The 16,078-nt window shown below is 33.3% G+C and overlaps 1 protein-coding gene across 5 annotated transcripts in view; it reads right to left on the reverse strand.

Moving 5' to 3' along the window:
• Positions 1-1,057: 1,057 nt before the first annotated feature.
• IFT74 (intraflagellar transport 74) overlaps positions 1,058-16,078 on the reverse strand; it is a 78,786-nt gene continuing 63,765 nt past the window's right edge. For 3 of the 5 annotated variants that reach the window (XM_059926365.1, XM_059926366.1, XM_059926367.1), the window contains exons 17-20: positions 7,275-7,438; positions 6,234-6,359; positions 2,684-2,744; positions 1,058-1,335 (exon numbers count right to left, since the gene is read on the reverse strand). In XM_059926365.1, coding sequence (XP_059782348.1) covers positions 1,217-1,335; positions 2,684-2,744; positions 6,234-6,359; positions 7,275-7,438 — 470 coding nt within the window. In that variant the 3' untranslated portion in view covers positions 1,058-1,216. Of the gene's footprint in view, positions 1,336-2,683; positions 2,745-6,233; positions 6,360-7,274; positions 7,439-16,078 lie in introns of those variants that run through there. The other 2 variants (XM_059926369.1, XM_059926370.1) reach the window with 2 other exon arrangements.

Below are 16,078 nucleotides of genomic sequence, written 5' to 3' on the forward strand. Positions count from 1 at the left end.
AGGAACTCAGGATCTGAAGGACACACTTTATAAATGCCACCTAAATGAATTTATCACTGTTCAAGATCTTCAGCCATACTAGTAACTCAGAATTAATCAAACTCAAAAATGTTCACCCCTCTACCTAAACTCACACAGAACTAAAGTTGAATAATTTAATGATAAATATTTACTTCAAGAAAGCAACATGCATGGGTATTTTTATCGTATATAAATTGTATCTCAATAAAGCCTTTTAAAAAAGAAACTAATAGGCTTGTGTTTCATGAATACTGAGAAGAAGAATAACTTGATGAACATGAGATCAGAGCAAAGGAAGGATAGTTTTAAGGAATATTTTATGCCGGCCAAGGTGACTCATTCCTGCCCAAAAGAGAGGATACATCTTTAGTTACCATAATGTCTCCCAGATTCCTATAACACAATTCTACTTCTTCCACCTTTTCCTTTCAAATGTTCTGGCAATGCTTATAAATTAATCTACTTAAGTCCTCCTATAGTACTAAAGAGTGAATGCATACTCCACGGTGGAAATGAACAGCAGTAGCCATAGTCCAAAAGAGCCGACCATAAGTACAACATTTCTTTAAAATTTCATGTTTTTCCTAGCAAATATTTACATGTGAGAAAGTATTTTAAAAATGCAAAGATTAAAAGTCTTAATTCGAAATCTTTAGGAATAACTGATATATAAAAAATGTTATATATTTACATGTGACTTATGTCTTAAAACACATCAAATATACCCTATTTGAGAAGTAAAGCTCAAAACTAAATACCTCCCTTCTATTCTTACTTTTTCTAGAAGCAAAAATTGGCAAGGTTGATAAGTGTTAAATCAGAATCATACTCCATACACCCCTCCTAGGCTTGACATATGAAAAGATGATCTCATGTGCTGCCATAAATGTATTATACCAACTAAATGAGTAACAATGGCCACTTTTAGTTTGTTTATCTCCTGGTTCTTTGAGACATTTTATCACCCATGCAAAACAAATACAAATATAAAAGGAGACGATACTTTTTTATAAGTAAACTATTTATTAAACTATTATACTATTTAAAATTTCACACTTCAAAGAGGCCACAAAAATTGTAACATTCAAAAATTTTAGGTAAAACTCTTCAAGGGTAAGCTATTATTTTTCATCCGGCATGTATGAAGTTTGGCAGCAAGAGGATATTTCTATAGAGACGTGTAGTTGGTTCAGACTCAGTTTCTGCTCATGCTATGTAGAGCATCCATGATGGTTTTATTATACTCTGCAATCTGCTTGGTCACATTCTTCATAATTGGCCGGTAATCACTCTCTTGACTCTTGGTTGCTATGACTAATTACATGAGTTAAGGGGAAACATTATCAAAACAAATATTAATCTAATTTTGTGATTCAGGAAGGACCCAAACTGTACTAGTATTTTTCTTATTGAAAACTGAAGATGGCACAAAAAAGCACAATTAGAATAGTTATTAAAAAAAACAGATTAAGCATCAATTGAAACCCAAAAGGTCAGGCAAAACTTGTTTCAAAAAAGTTCACCTATGGTATAAAATCTTTTTTAGAGTTAACATGTTATTCATCTCAATCTTAATCTGGTCGTAGAACAATTCAACGTTCAGAAGAACTATGTCCTTTAGAGTACCACACAGAATTTCAGGCAAGTCTCTAGACTTCACTCTGTTTCAAAATCACCTACTTTATGTTGCACAAAACCAGAATTCTGGACTTTATCATACTGTGAATGGGAATCTTCTGCGTTTAAAATAAGTTGCACAACCACTGGGAATAAAGCCCTTAAAGCATCTCATCTGGAGGTAAGCTGGGGTCCATGCTGCCCTGAGCTGATGTTCAGTAGTGTCCTAGAGGAGAACCTATGCAACCAGTGAGTCAGGATCTAGTTCTCTAAGCAGAGATGTCCGTAAATAGGTCAAAAAGGGACTAGGAAACAACCTTTGGGGAAATGTTTCTTACAACTCCACAATACTTGTCCTCAGCAGCTGCTTCCTTCTACGTCCATACAAAAAGACAAGCAAGAAGATTGAATATAAGAACCATCTTGATAGAAATAAGATGGGACATAGTACTATCTTGGTAGATGAAGCTGAATTGGCTGAAACACAGATGAGCTTGAAGGTCAAATTTCTCATGACACTACTTGGTTTATCTCTCCCTTTGCTGCCCAGATATCCAAGGTACAGCATTAAAAATAACAACAAATGACTATACATACATATATACGTATATACATATATATGGTTATATGTAATTCTCCCAACAATTCCATGAGAAGGAAGTATTAACTGTATCTGAGATGATAAAATTGAGGTTTAAACAATTAAACTGTCCAAAGTCCATAACCTATAAGTAGTAGAGTCAATATTTAAAATTAGATCTCCTGACTCTAAAACCTGTGCACTTAGTCACTATGCCACACTATGGCTCTGTACAGTCTCCTTTCTATTAGTTTGGTGTACACACAAACACACACACACACACACACACACACTATCATAGAATGGAAACTAAGTCTTATTCATTTATTTCCCACAAAGTTTAGCCAGTGTTTTGTACATATTAGGTATTTGATGTTGAACTGAATTTCATTTCAGTCTTTAAAGAAATTCCTAAAAAAAAAAAAATCACTCAGTCAAGCTCATTCGCAGTTTTTTAAAGGATACATTCTTTCATCACAAAATTATTTTGCTCATGGTGTTGCCACTTCCTCTCCAAATTTGTAAGCTAAAAACACAAAAGAAAAATGTTAACCAGTGCCCATATTCAAAACAATTATACACCCCTTTGAGACAATAAGAAAAAAAACACCCCCAATTTTAAATCTTTTCAACTCCCTGCATTTTATTGAGATAAAGCCATGATAGACAAAAAAGAAATTAAAAAAAAATTAAATAACAGTAAATACAATAATACAATGCTGAATTTGACAACAGGTTTACTCTGTTTACTTAAATTGGAAATTATTTATTATACCAATGAACATACCAACTGAAAGACAATTTATGATTTTTCCCTTTCCTAAAAGAACTTAAAAAAGAAGAATGGGACATGATAGGAATCTCTCCTTGAAACCTGAAGGTCTAATGCCACAAAAGTACTATATATTCTAATACTGCAAAGGTTCAGCTATATAGGAGAAACTTCCTTATTTCCAGGGCTAAATTTCCTGTCTAATTCCACAGGCTGTGATAAGAGCAGAGCTGCAGTGTGAAGATTATAAGAGGGCTGGTAAAAAGCTGGCACTGTTACAATAATTTCTGCATCAACAGGAAGCTAATGTGGATATTATATTGATGGTTGCTTCCTCCAAAGACAATTTTACTGTTATAGAATTAAATTGTTTTTCTGATTTAATTAACCTTGTAACTCTGGGTTATGGTCTTTCTTTTTTAAGATGCACATAGTTTTTTTCCTAAACAAAGGACAGTCTGAAAAATGAAACATTAAAATAATGTTGTGCCTGGACATTTCCAAGAAGTAATAATCATTTTAAAAAATCTGATAATTGAAACAGCATTATTAATATTTCTTTCTAATCTCATGTTAAAATTATTTTCAGGGCGTTAAGTTCAGTCTTAATGTAGCATCCATCCCATTGTTTCCTCCAAAGAGATAAATCTAGATATTAGGATGAATCATAACTAATTAATTATATGAACTGTATGTGCTGTGACTTAATGCTACTAAATCAGATCTAGCTTCCCCTGATAGAGCCTTGAAGTTAAGATGGACTTAAGGAAGCAGTCAGCACTTTTTGACAATAAATCTCTAATAACCTTTTGCAAAGTCAAGTACCAAATTTTTCCTCTTTGTTTCATACAAAGGGGTGGCCTTATAATGCAGCAGACCCCTTAAGTGCTACATGAATAATGATATAAAAGCAACAGTGTCAGATGGTCAAATTCCTTCTATATTATACATCTATTTCAGTTACTTGCCTTTAAAGCTCCAAGGATGTCATGAAGCACACATCTGTCTTTTATTTCCTGCAACTTATTTTAAAAGTCTGTTATGAGTTCTTTATATGTTTTGGATATTAACCCCTTATGAGACGTATGACTTGCAAATATTTACTCCCATCCTGCTTTTTCATTTTGTTGTTTCATTTGCTGTGTAGAAACTTTTTAGTTTGATGTGGACCCACTTATTTATTTTTGCCTCCGTTGCTTGTGCTTTTCATGTTATAATAAAAAACTTGTTGCCAAGACTAATGTCAAGGAGCTTTTCCCCTATGTTTTCTAGGAGTTTTACAGTTTCTTCCAATATAAATGTGTTTAAATGATTTCAAATCAATAACCACTCAAAAAAAAAGGTCTATTGTAAAAATTACAGATCTCAAAAGCCAGTTTTTGAGTAAATAACTGCAAAAGATAGAGAGACCAGGATGTGATTCAAACAGTTGGGATTCACAAAAAGCAACAAATAATACAGAGAAGCATTGTAAATTGTGGTTTATGTTACAAATTCCTGTACGTGGGGTTACGAATAAGATTAGCACTTAATGTGGGAATAAATGAGGTAGCCACTGACTGGCTCTAAGAAATTGTGTTTGTCAAATGTTTTCCTCTTTAAATCATCCATTCAGTGGAAGAGGAGGGCCAAAAATCCATATGAAATATCAGTATTTTTTCCTATGAACCATAAAACAATGGCCTCATAAACTTTTTCTTATGTTTCTTCTCCAGTATCCATTCCCACTCTAAACAGACTAGGATAATTTTGCTATTCACAAGTTTATATCCAGGCCTGTATATTACATAGTAGAGACAGAGTAACTGACGAATAAATTTGAAATATGTAAATTAGTGACTTCTAAGCTTTTAGTAGTTGTGGCAAACTTTGATGAGAGTCCACCCCTTTCAAGAAGAATATAAGGTTTATCTTATTTTTAAATGGTACATCCACACAATGAAATAGCTGATGCCATAAAAATATCATCAAAAAAAGCGCTTGAAAACACTTAAGAAAACAAATGCTTAAAGAGCATATGCATAGAATGATTTCATTATTTGTAAAAACAATATAATTAAGGGTGTATAACTGCAAAGGAAAAAAAATTTACAAGGATATTATACCAAAATGTTAATGATGGTTGTCTATCATCATCATATTAGTACACGAAGGAAGAAAAAATTTAATGCATTTAGCATTAATAAATCATAGTTGCAAATTGCTAACGTAGATAATTAGATGTGAGAATGACCAGCCTTTATCAGACCATAATTTCTGATTTTGTATATGACACGCATGCTTCATTTAATCCTCCAACAAATACTTATTGAACACCTATTACTTGCCAACCACTAGCACCGTGCTGGGGAGAAAGTGAGGGAAAGAGACATCATTTCTGCCCTTAGAGAGAGCTCTCAATGTAGAAGACCTTGGACCTTGTTCAGGTAATTATCAACAGGATGAGTGATATGAAAAGGGGGCTTGTCTATGCATCCTGTGTAATAATCAGAGATGTAAATAAAGAAATTCAGGAACAGTACTGCTCTTTATAGCATTATTTGAATAGTTTGAAAATGAGAAATAACCTAAATGTCCAACAATTTGGAATTGACTCAGTAAATTATGCTATATCCATATAGTCAAATATTATATAGAATCATATTTTAAAAAAATCTGCTGACAAGGTAAAGTATTTATGATGTATAGTTAATAATGAAAAACAAGTTTCCAAAGAATAGGTACAACATGGTACCATTTCTATAAATATACAGAAATAAATGTGTATGTATGTATATGTATAAACTAAGTGTACACATAACATAGTAATATAGACTAGAAATATCTGTCTTCATATCCACAGAATCATCTCCTGGGTGGTGGGATATTAGTCATTACGGCTCATTTTTGTTATCTGCAGCATTTATGTACTAAAGTTTCTGCATTAAAAACACTTTACTTTTGAAATTTTTAAAAGCCATTACCATAATGGCTGTGCCCAGAACAGTGCCTAGCACAGAGCTGGCCTTCGATATAGGTTTATAGAAGTCAGGAAAGCAGGAGTAAATTCATTCTGAGTGGAGACTATACAGAATCTAGTTATCTTCAAAGCCAGAAAATCTGGAAGGTAAATAAAGCAGGTGAAAAAAAAAAAAAAAAAAAAAAAAGGAATGGATTACTTTGGGAGTGAAAATATAGATCAAGAGAACAGGCCAGATAGCCTAAAAATAGAAATGAATTTCAGTCTTTTCTTTTTCTTTTTACCTGAGAATGTGTCTCGTTTTCTTGCAATTGTGTTTTTAGTGTCTCATATTCTGTGTCTAGTCTCTGAATTATTTTTTTAAAGGCATTTCTGCGGGTTGATAATACTGTTCTCTCCTGATGCAATTTCTAGATAGATCCAAACAGAAGTAAATAACAGGCTTTAGCAGATACCTAGTAAACCGATATAAACAGCATTTGACTTAAACAATTTCAATAATATTCTGATAAAATTCTACCAAGGCTATAATTACTCTAAAATCTGTTTGTAAAAATATCCTTTTAATTATAATAAACTAAATTATTATTAACTATATTAATAATAACTCATTAGGGCTGTCATATGTGTTTGTACTCCACCACCAGATTTACTTTATTTTTTAATTTTTTTGTAAATTTTTAAATTAAATTTATTTATTTTTGGCTGCATTGGGTCTTCGTTGCTGTGCGCGGGCTTTCTCTAGTTGCAGAGAGCCGGGGCTACTCTTCGTTGCGGTGCACGGGCTTCTCATTGCGGTGGCTTCTCTTGTGGCAGAGCACGGGCTCTAGGTGCGCGGGCTTCAGTAGTGGTGGCTTGCGGGCTCTAGAGCGCAGGCTCAGTAGTTGTGGCGCACGGGCTTAGGTGCTCCGCGGCATGTGCGATCTTCCCCGATCAGGGCTCAAACCTGTGTCCCCTGTATTGGCAGGTGGATTCTTAACCACTGCACCACCAGGGAAGCCCCAGATTTACTTTAAATTAATGTAAATGGCAATGAAAAGCCACTGAGAAGTCTTAAGTAGAGAAATATCGTAATCAAATTTGCATTTAACAAAGTTTATATTTGAAGTACCCTATTGCTTGCTTTTCAATGTTTGTCTTTTGTTTTGAAACTTAAATCACTCTATATTCCTACTATATATGTAAACTTCTTTATTTTTTCTTAGATTATATATCAGTCAACTGAAAATAATAAATTTTATAAATTAAAAAAATACATATATTATTAAAATTAATCAAGAAAAAACCAACTTGAATTACAATTTCATAGAACTGTTACCATTTACCTTTTTCTTTTCTTCACCTGATGATTTTAAAGCTGGCAAATCATTATATGTTTCCAGATCAGTTATCATTTGCTTAATTTTGCTTTTTAGAGACTGTTGTTCCTCAGTCATTTTACTTTCCAGTAGCTCCATTTTTTGTAGATCCAACTGTAGACGCTGACTATCTGAAACGCAGGAAGATTCAAGGCCATAATTAGTCGAAATTTTATTCCTTACACAAAAGGAAATGCAATCATTAAAAATCATGTTTTACAAGAGTATCTGCACAAGAAACATGCGTTCACTGCAACTAGTGAGACAATACAAAGATAAATTTTTAAAAAATTACTCACCCCCCAGGTAACCAACATAACCTGTTGTATATTAATCACATTTGTCTCCATTCTCATACAAACATGTAAGAACACACATAGTTCTTTTTCTTACTTAATAATACATGAGATAAAGATTCATCATTTTTAATATGTGCATACATATACACACAGTTATGTGGGGAAAAATTCAAGTTATGAAACGTTATGAGCAAAATTTTATAAGTACATATACAGTCAGTTCTCATTATTTGTGGTAGTTATATTCTGTAAAGTTATTGTAAACATTGAGTTAGCAAATACTGAACTCCTATGGGAAATACAGGATTAGGTTTCTGTGAGTCTCTGGTCACGATACTTTTATCAACTTTGATGATACTTTTATCATCAAACTAATACATAACCTTGTTTTATGTATGTTTCTCTTTAAATATCTTATTTAATATATTATTGATTTGTTAACATTGAACTCAAGGCCAACTTACGCCTCAGTGAAGCTTACCTAACTGACATATTTTCTCTGTAAGGCACATCACAGCCTTGCGCTGAGGAACACTAGCCAACACTTTAGCACTATACTTGGGAGCCATTTTAAATAGCAAAAGCACTAGCAAAAACACACAGAAGTGTGGTTAAAAAAAAAAAGTGACATTAAATAATATACCATGAAAAGGATTCTTGTTTATAGTATGAGAACTAATGCAGGAAGGCATAGTGCTGCCTTAATCAACCTCCACTGGGAACTCGAGCATTCAAATTTTTCAAATTTGAATTCCAATTTTTCACCTCTGCGTGTGTTCACAAATGACCGTGAAAGTGCTGCAAATATGAATTTGGGGTTACAAATTAATTTCAGTGAGAGAGCAAGTTTACAAATACACAATCCATAAATAATGAAGATTGCCTGTGTGTATGTGTATGTGTGTGTGTGTTTCTTTCTTTCAAAAGTATTGAGCATCTACTATGTGCCAGGTGCTGAGGATATAATGGAAATCAACAGAGACATCATTGTTTTCACTCGAGGAGCTATATTCTAGAGGTTAAATTAGGAAATTGAATAAGCATTGACAGTAAACTGCATAACTACTATGAAAAGAGTAATACAGGGTACCACAGAACATGTGGTATTGGTCAGAAGAATTCTCTGAAGACATGCCTTTTAACTAAGGCATTAAGGATTAGGAATCAACCATACAAAGGAAAAAGTGAGTGTTCCAGAGAAAATAATCAACATGTGCAAAAAAGTCTACAGGTAAGAAAGCATGGTACCTTTGCGCAAATAAGAGAAGTTCAGTATGACTAGAACCCAAAGTTCAAAGTGGATGGTGGTAGGAGAGAAAACTGAAAAATTGAAGGATTTCAGTTCATGAAGGGCTTAAGTCAAGATAGGGAGTTGGGACTTTATGCTAAGGGCTATGGCAAGTCATCAATGAGTTTCAAATCAGAGTAACATAATTAAATTTTAGAAAGTTCTCTCTAGTTGCCATGTGGACAATTAATTGAAATAGCATAACTATGTGCAGGAAGACCAGTTAAGTGTTGATTCAGTGATCTAGGCAAGAAATCTTAGACTGGTGGGGATTTTTTTTCATTAAACAATATTTAGGGACTTCCCTGGCGGTCCAGTGGTTAAGACTTCACCTTCCAGTGCGGGGGGCGCAGGTTCGATCCCTGGTAATGGAGCTAAGATCCCACATGTATCATGGCCAAAAAACCAAAACATAAAACAGAAGCAATATTGTAACAAATTCAATAAAGACTTTAAAAATGGTCCACATCAAAAAAAATCTTTTAAAAAACCCAATATTTATTAAATAAATGCTTTCTATGTGCCAGGCAAATAGAAAGGCATGGGGAATACAGCAACGAACAAAGAACTTATACTCCAGTGGAAGAAGACTATATATATAAAATATACAGTTATGTCAGATAAAAATAAATGAAGAAACAGTGCAGAAGAGATCTGAAGGGACTCAAGAAATATTAGGGATTTGGGATTAACAAAACAGGCAATTGACCGGATACAGTAGTTGAATGAGAGAAAATGTGGAATCCTGTTTCCAACTTGAATAAATGAGTGTATGGGAGGGTAGGCAGAGGGACATACAAATTTTATCTGTTGGAGGGATTTATGATACACTGAAGTCGATTTAGGATTTATTGAGTTTGAGATACCTCAGAAACATCCAAACAGAGATAAGTAAAGATGTCCATATATAGAAATATGGGTCTAAAACCCAGAGGGAAAAATGTGAGCTCTGAAGATACAGATTCTGAAACCACCAGCATAGAGATGGCACCTGAAGCCATGGGAGTGGTTCAGATCATCAACAGAAAAGGATTCATGACTGCACCTATAAGAATACCAAATTTTTAAAATAAATTAACATGAAGGATCCATATAGAATAAGAAATGACCAAAGAAATAAGAGAAAAATCAGAAGTCATGGGGAAAAGATATTTCAAGAATAAAGAAGTGGTCTGTAGTACAGAATATTACTTAGAGATTTAAAAAAAAAGATGGCAAAATATGTGTTGAATTTACTGACCAGGAGAACCTGGATGTATCTGCTGAGAACAGATTTCACAGAAAGAAATGGAATCAAGAGTGATATGAAGGTTTCAAGAAATTTGACTGTGAAACCTTTGAACGAGAGGGATAATAGCTGGGCAGAGAATATTCGGAAAAGGCTTTTTATTTTTTTCCAAGATGTGATAAAATATGGAAAAAAGACTAAAAAGATACCAAAATTTTAATAGTAATAAACTTTTGATAGTGGGATTGTATTTCTAGTTTTTATTTATGCTTGCTTATATCTCCTAAATCCTCTATAATGAATATGAATTGCATTTATAATCAGAAAACAGTATTTTAAAAAATATTCCATTCTGGTAGGATTATATAATACCTACCTTCTCTATTTCAAAGACTTCTTAACTTTGTGATGCTGGCTTTAAAAGTCTCTGTTTTAAAGGGAAAGAAAGGTTTAAGAGGAAACCAATATTACTGAGAACCTGGAATGTGCCTGGCTTTATATATTATCTGATTTACTTTTCGTAATAGCCCTGGGCGAGGGTAAATTTTATTATATGAGGAAACTAAAGCTTAGAAAGGTAATTATTGCCCAAGGTCAACAGCCAGTCAAGCTTTGGTGCTGAGTGATATTGTTATCACCTTTATGAAAGGTTCATTTTTTACAATAGCAAATGTTACTTTATGATCCAAAGATGCCTCAATGAGCAACAGTGAGTTGTGGGAAGAGGAACAGTAACACTTGGTCAATTTTGCTACTTCAGGCTTCTTTCCCCAGGCATCATCCTTTGTTCTGCTTTCCTTATAGCTACCAAAATAAAATCTGATTTCAGCTAACTCAAAAACAGATACTAAAATGGAATTGAAATATATATCCTGTATATTTAGACGAAGAAATCTGGATTCAAACCTGCCTTGGCCAGTTTCTTCTCTTCTGTGTTCCCAGGGATAGGCATGGGAATAATCCAATACATCCTGTAGTTACTTATTTGTAGAGGCATACAGTGATGCACTGTCATCTTAGAACATTTTACCTTCACTTTTCCTCTAGTTTAAAGTAGGAATATGAATACCCTCAAAAAAACAGTGGTATTTCAGAGTGTCAAAAGCCAAATATGAACATCTTCCTTAAATTACTTAGATTTAGGGGTAGAAGAGTTTTATATTAAAGTAACATATGTCAGAGTAAAATACAAAATTCAGAATGATTTTTATGATAAAATTTAATCTCATAGTGGGATATATTGTACCCTGTGTATACATATTATTTTTCTCTGGCTCCTTTCATTGTTTTCTCTTTATTGTTGCATTTCAGCAGTCTGACGATGATGTGCTTAGGTAAGGAATTGTTACATTAACCCTGTTTGGGGTTCAAAGAGCTTCTTAGATCTGTACAATTAAGTTTTTCATCAAATTTTCAGAAAATTTTCAGCCATTATTTCAACTATCTTTTCTCCCCCATTCTCTGTCCCTCCTCTCCTTCTGGGACTACAATTACATGTAAATTAGACTGCTTGAAACTGTCCCACAGGTCATTTAGGCTCTGTTCATTCTTTTTTCTTCTTCAGATTAGATAATTTCTATTTATTTATCTTTAAGTTCACTGATTCTTTTTTTCTGCTGTCCTCAATCTTCTATTAAGGTCAGTGAATTTTTCATTTTAGTTATATTTTCAACTCTAGAATTTTCACCTGGTTCTTTTTTGTAATTTCCATTTCTCTGTAGGATTCTCCAATCTGTTCATTTTTTATGATTTTATTTTCCCTCAAGCCCTTAAATATGTTTATAAACATTTAAAGTCCTTTTCTTTTCATTTCAACGTCTGTATTATCTCAGGTTCAGTGTGTAGTGACTGCCTTTCCCCTTCACTCACATTTTCTTCTTTTTTCATTTTTACTAAATGTAAATTTAGTAAATTTACTAAATGTGAATTTTTATGGTATAATGGACATTTTAAATGACATGTTGTAGAGACTTTGTATTTTGCTCCTTTGAAAAGTGCTGATATATATTATAAATAAGCAATTAACTTTGCTGAACTAAATAAATCTCTAAACTTTTCTCCTTTGGAGTGGGTAGCATCTTAAATCTCTGTACTCAGTTCTTTCAACTTCTAGCTGCTGCTTTTTCCTAGGTCCCATAAAGCCTACTCAATGCATACACATTTCAGTAGTCAGATTAGGATTTGGTTAGAGTTTATACATAGATTTTTGGCACTCCTTCTTACCAGGATGTCTCTCTTATACAGGGCAGGCAATGAGTAAGCAAGTTGGTTTCTTCACGTAAGCTTTAGCAAAATTTACTTGGACTTAATAAATTTAAGTTTTATTACCTATACAGATTTTCTAATGGAAAAATCAATACAAAGCTGCTATTAAACCTTCCTCTTCTACCTATGAAATCAGAAAGATTAAAATATACCTGGAAGGTGACATTATAATAAAAATATCATGTTCAAGAATCGAGCAACTCTCTACTTATGAATATAACATAGAGTATAAAATACCAAATAGTAAAAAAAAAAAAAAAAAAAAAAAAAAAAAAGCTTCAAAAGACATTGGTTTAAGAAAGGAGGTTGTTACCAACCAAATTTGTCCTAAGTTGGTATAATTAAATGTGAACATTTCCTTCAACCACATTGACTATATGTTATTTTAAAAGATGTATCAATATATGGACTGAAATGTTGTTAAGAGGGTTTTGTTTTGTTGGATTAATATTTCTACTAGGGTTGGAAATAGTTGAGAATCAAAGTGCTGAATCAAAGTCACTGAAGCTTATGGTGTTTCAATGCTCTAAATGGGAAATGTACTGAGTTTGTATATTTTGGCTGTTCGGTGAAAAGTTATATAAATCTAACTACAAGTTTAATTTAAAGATATATTAGGGAAATACATTTTTAAACTATGTATACTGCTTTTCCTAGAGAAAGGGAGAAAATGGTTGGTTGGTACAGGGTAAAGTTTATCTTCCTTTAACCGCAGGACCCCATGAAAAGCTAAAAGCTTCTCCAAGAGAAGAGACAGGAAGAGGATGCAGACTAGTTCCTTCTGATATGCTATGAAGTTGCAAAGTTTACTAAGTAGTGTGTACATAGTAGCAAAATCTCAGAAGGAACCACTTTGACCTGGGGAAATGTTCCTGAAATATTCTGCCATCAGCGCATTTGTTTATTCCCTGGAGTTTCCTTTCCAAAAATATAAATAAAAACTATTGCTGACAGGTTCCTTGTCTCTTTACTCATGCAGTTTATCAGTGTTTCTTAACCTTTTTTTTTTTTTCATTACTGTCCCCCTAAGGAGTCTTTTGTAGACTATTGTTTTCCCAGTCACCTCCCATGAATTGTTTATATTACAGATGTATATCTGTTTATGTACAGTGACCCTTTGGAGGGCCACACACCTTTATAGTTAGTATCTAAAATTTTTTTTACCCTCCCCCCAAGAAGTAATTTTGCCCCCTTGGGAGTGATATTGCTCCATTAAGAAGCATAGAGTACACTAAGAAAATCAGGTGAGTTCCAGTTATAACTTCAAGGGTCAAAGGGAGGCAGTTCACAAAAGGGGAATGTAAAATTCATTATCTCTGAAAGATGAACCAGAATATTATAAACCTCTTATGGTGATTTCCAGATAGAAAAAGTTTCTTGTGGGGGATGGTGTTAAGGAAAGAGAGGAAGAACAATTTATATGCTTGGCTTAAATTAACACTTAAAAATAACTGACTAAGTGAAATTAATTGTAGGGGTCAGATAATGCAAACTTCAAAAGGGAAATTTTCAGTAAAATCCTTATCAAAGTAACAAACCGGATTTTTATCTCCATTGAAGCCAGTTCTCATTCTTTTTTAATTCTACATCTCTGGAGAAAATACAATGACTAGGTTTTTAAAAGAAATGTAAACACAAAGTATAAAAGTATGAAAGGAATACAAAGTCCTGATTATTGAATTCATTTCCTGGTATTGATATTTACCCTTTTAAAAAAATGTATGTTTCTCGACAGCCATTATACAAAGATAGCTTAAAGGAGGCAAAAACTTGTTGAATTAATATTGACCTTAGAAAATGAAAAATTTTAAACTATGGTCTAAAACACAAAACAGAAGTTTCTTAGATGAAATAATTAAACATAAAATTCTTCAGCTTATAGAAAAAAGAAAATAAAGATGTAAAAACACTCATAGTTGTATACATCCAAAATAATTGAAAATGGGATCTTGAAGAGATATTTGCACACTTACATTCACTGCAGCAGGATTTCACAATAGCCTAGAGGTGGAAATAACCTAAATGTCCACCAACAAATGAATGAATAATGAAAATGTGGTATGTACATACTACAGAGTATTATTCAGCCTTAAAAAGAAATCCTGTCACGTGTCACAACACAGATGAACCTTGAGGATATTATGATGTGAACTAAAGTGGTCACAAAAAGGCAAATATTGCATGATCCCACTTATATGAGGTATCTAAAATAGTCAAACTTTTAGAAACGTAAAGTAGAGTGTGGTTAGCAGGAGCTCAAGAGGAGGACATGGGGAGCTGTTGTTCAATGGTATAAGTTTTTCAGTTTTGCAAGATGAATATGTTCTAGAGATCTGCTGCATAACAATGTGTAGATAGTTAACACTACCATACTGTACACTTACAGATAGTTAGGATGGTAAATTGTGTGTGTTTTTTATCACAATTAAAAAAATACTCATAGTTAAACCAACAGTAGGTATAAATCAAATTTAGAATGCACCTCTCTACTTACGTGGAATATAATTCAGATATACAAATAAAACTATGGCAAACAAACTTTAAGCAAATCTGGGCAGATAAAATAAATGTACAGTTTTCCACCTATATCATCAATTTAAATTCAACTGCATATTAATTGCGTTCAATATGCATTTATGGATTCACAATCCTTTATATAAAACTCCTAGGCCGTTGTGTTTTAGAATGCAGAATTCTTTGAATTTTAGAAAAGTAATATAGTGTATATACTGATTATTATATAACTTTCATGACAGGGTCTGAGGCAGCAACCCGACATCAGGTAGATGAATATACTTCTGCAGCAAAAAGTATGAACAGTCACACTAGCTAAGGTAATTAAATAGCCTCATGTCAGTTCAGGTCAGGTTAGGTTTTGCTGTAAAGAGCTTTTTTAGATTTGGGGATTCCAGATAAAGGGATATTATGGAAACTATTCCATTTTGGGAATCTTTCAACATCTTTAAGTTAGCAAATAGCGTCTTCCTTCTCCATGATCTCACAAACTGCCAGAGTAATTTCAAGTAGATAAATAAAACATAGCTAATTCAAAGTCACCATACACCGTCATAGTTAGAATCCGCCACTTCAAAAAACCAAAGATGCTATACAAATTTTGACTTGACTTTATCCTAGGCTCTTTAAGCTCAATTATGTATATTTGTTTCTAATCCCTGCCTGCACTATCCAAATGGCAGCCACTAGCCACATATGACTTTTGAGCACTGGAATGTGTCCAGTCCAAATTGAGATGGGCTGTAACTGTAAAATCTCATTGATCATTTTATATTGACTAAATGTTGAAATAATATTTTGAATACACTGGGTTAAATAAAATATATTATTAAAATTCACCTGTCTCTTTTTACTTTTTTAATGTGGCTACTAGGAAATTCAAAATATATATGTGGCTGGCATTACATTTCTTTTGGACAATGCTGCTCTAGTCTCATGTTAGTCATAATGGCTGAAACTATAATTAAAACATTACCACCTCTAGGATACCTCTCCTAACTACCCAAGACCACAGTGGATACGAGCCCTGTGCACGTACATTGCTCCTTATCCTTCTATCATAACACTGTTTCATTACACTTCAGTTGTTTGTTTGTCATTCCACCAGATTGCAAGTTTCTTGAGGAAACAGAGTGGATTTTTTTTTTTAATCCCTGTATACCCAAATTACAGCAAA

The sequence above is a fragment of the Balaenoptera ricei genome, chromosome 6 (genome assembly GCF_028023285.1).
Source record: "Balaenoptera ricei isolate mBalRic1 chromosome 6, mBalRic1.hap2, whole genome shotgun sequence".
NCBI classification, from domain to species: domain Eukaryota; kingdom Metazoa; phylum Chordata; class Mammalia; order Artiodactyla; family Balaenopteridae; genus Balaenoptera; species Balaenoptera ricei.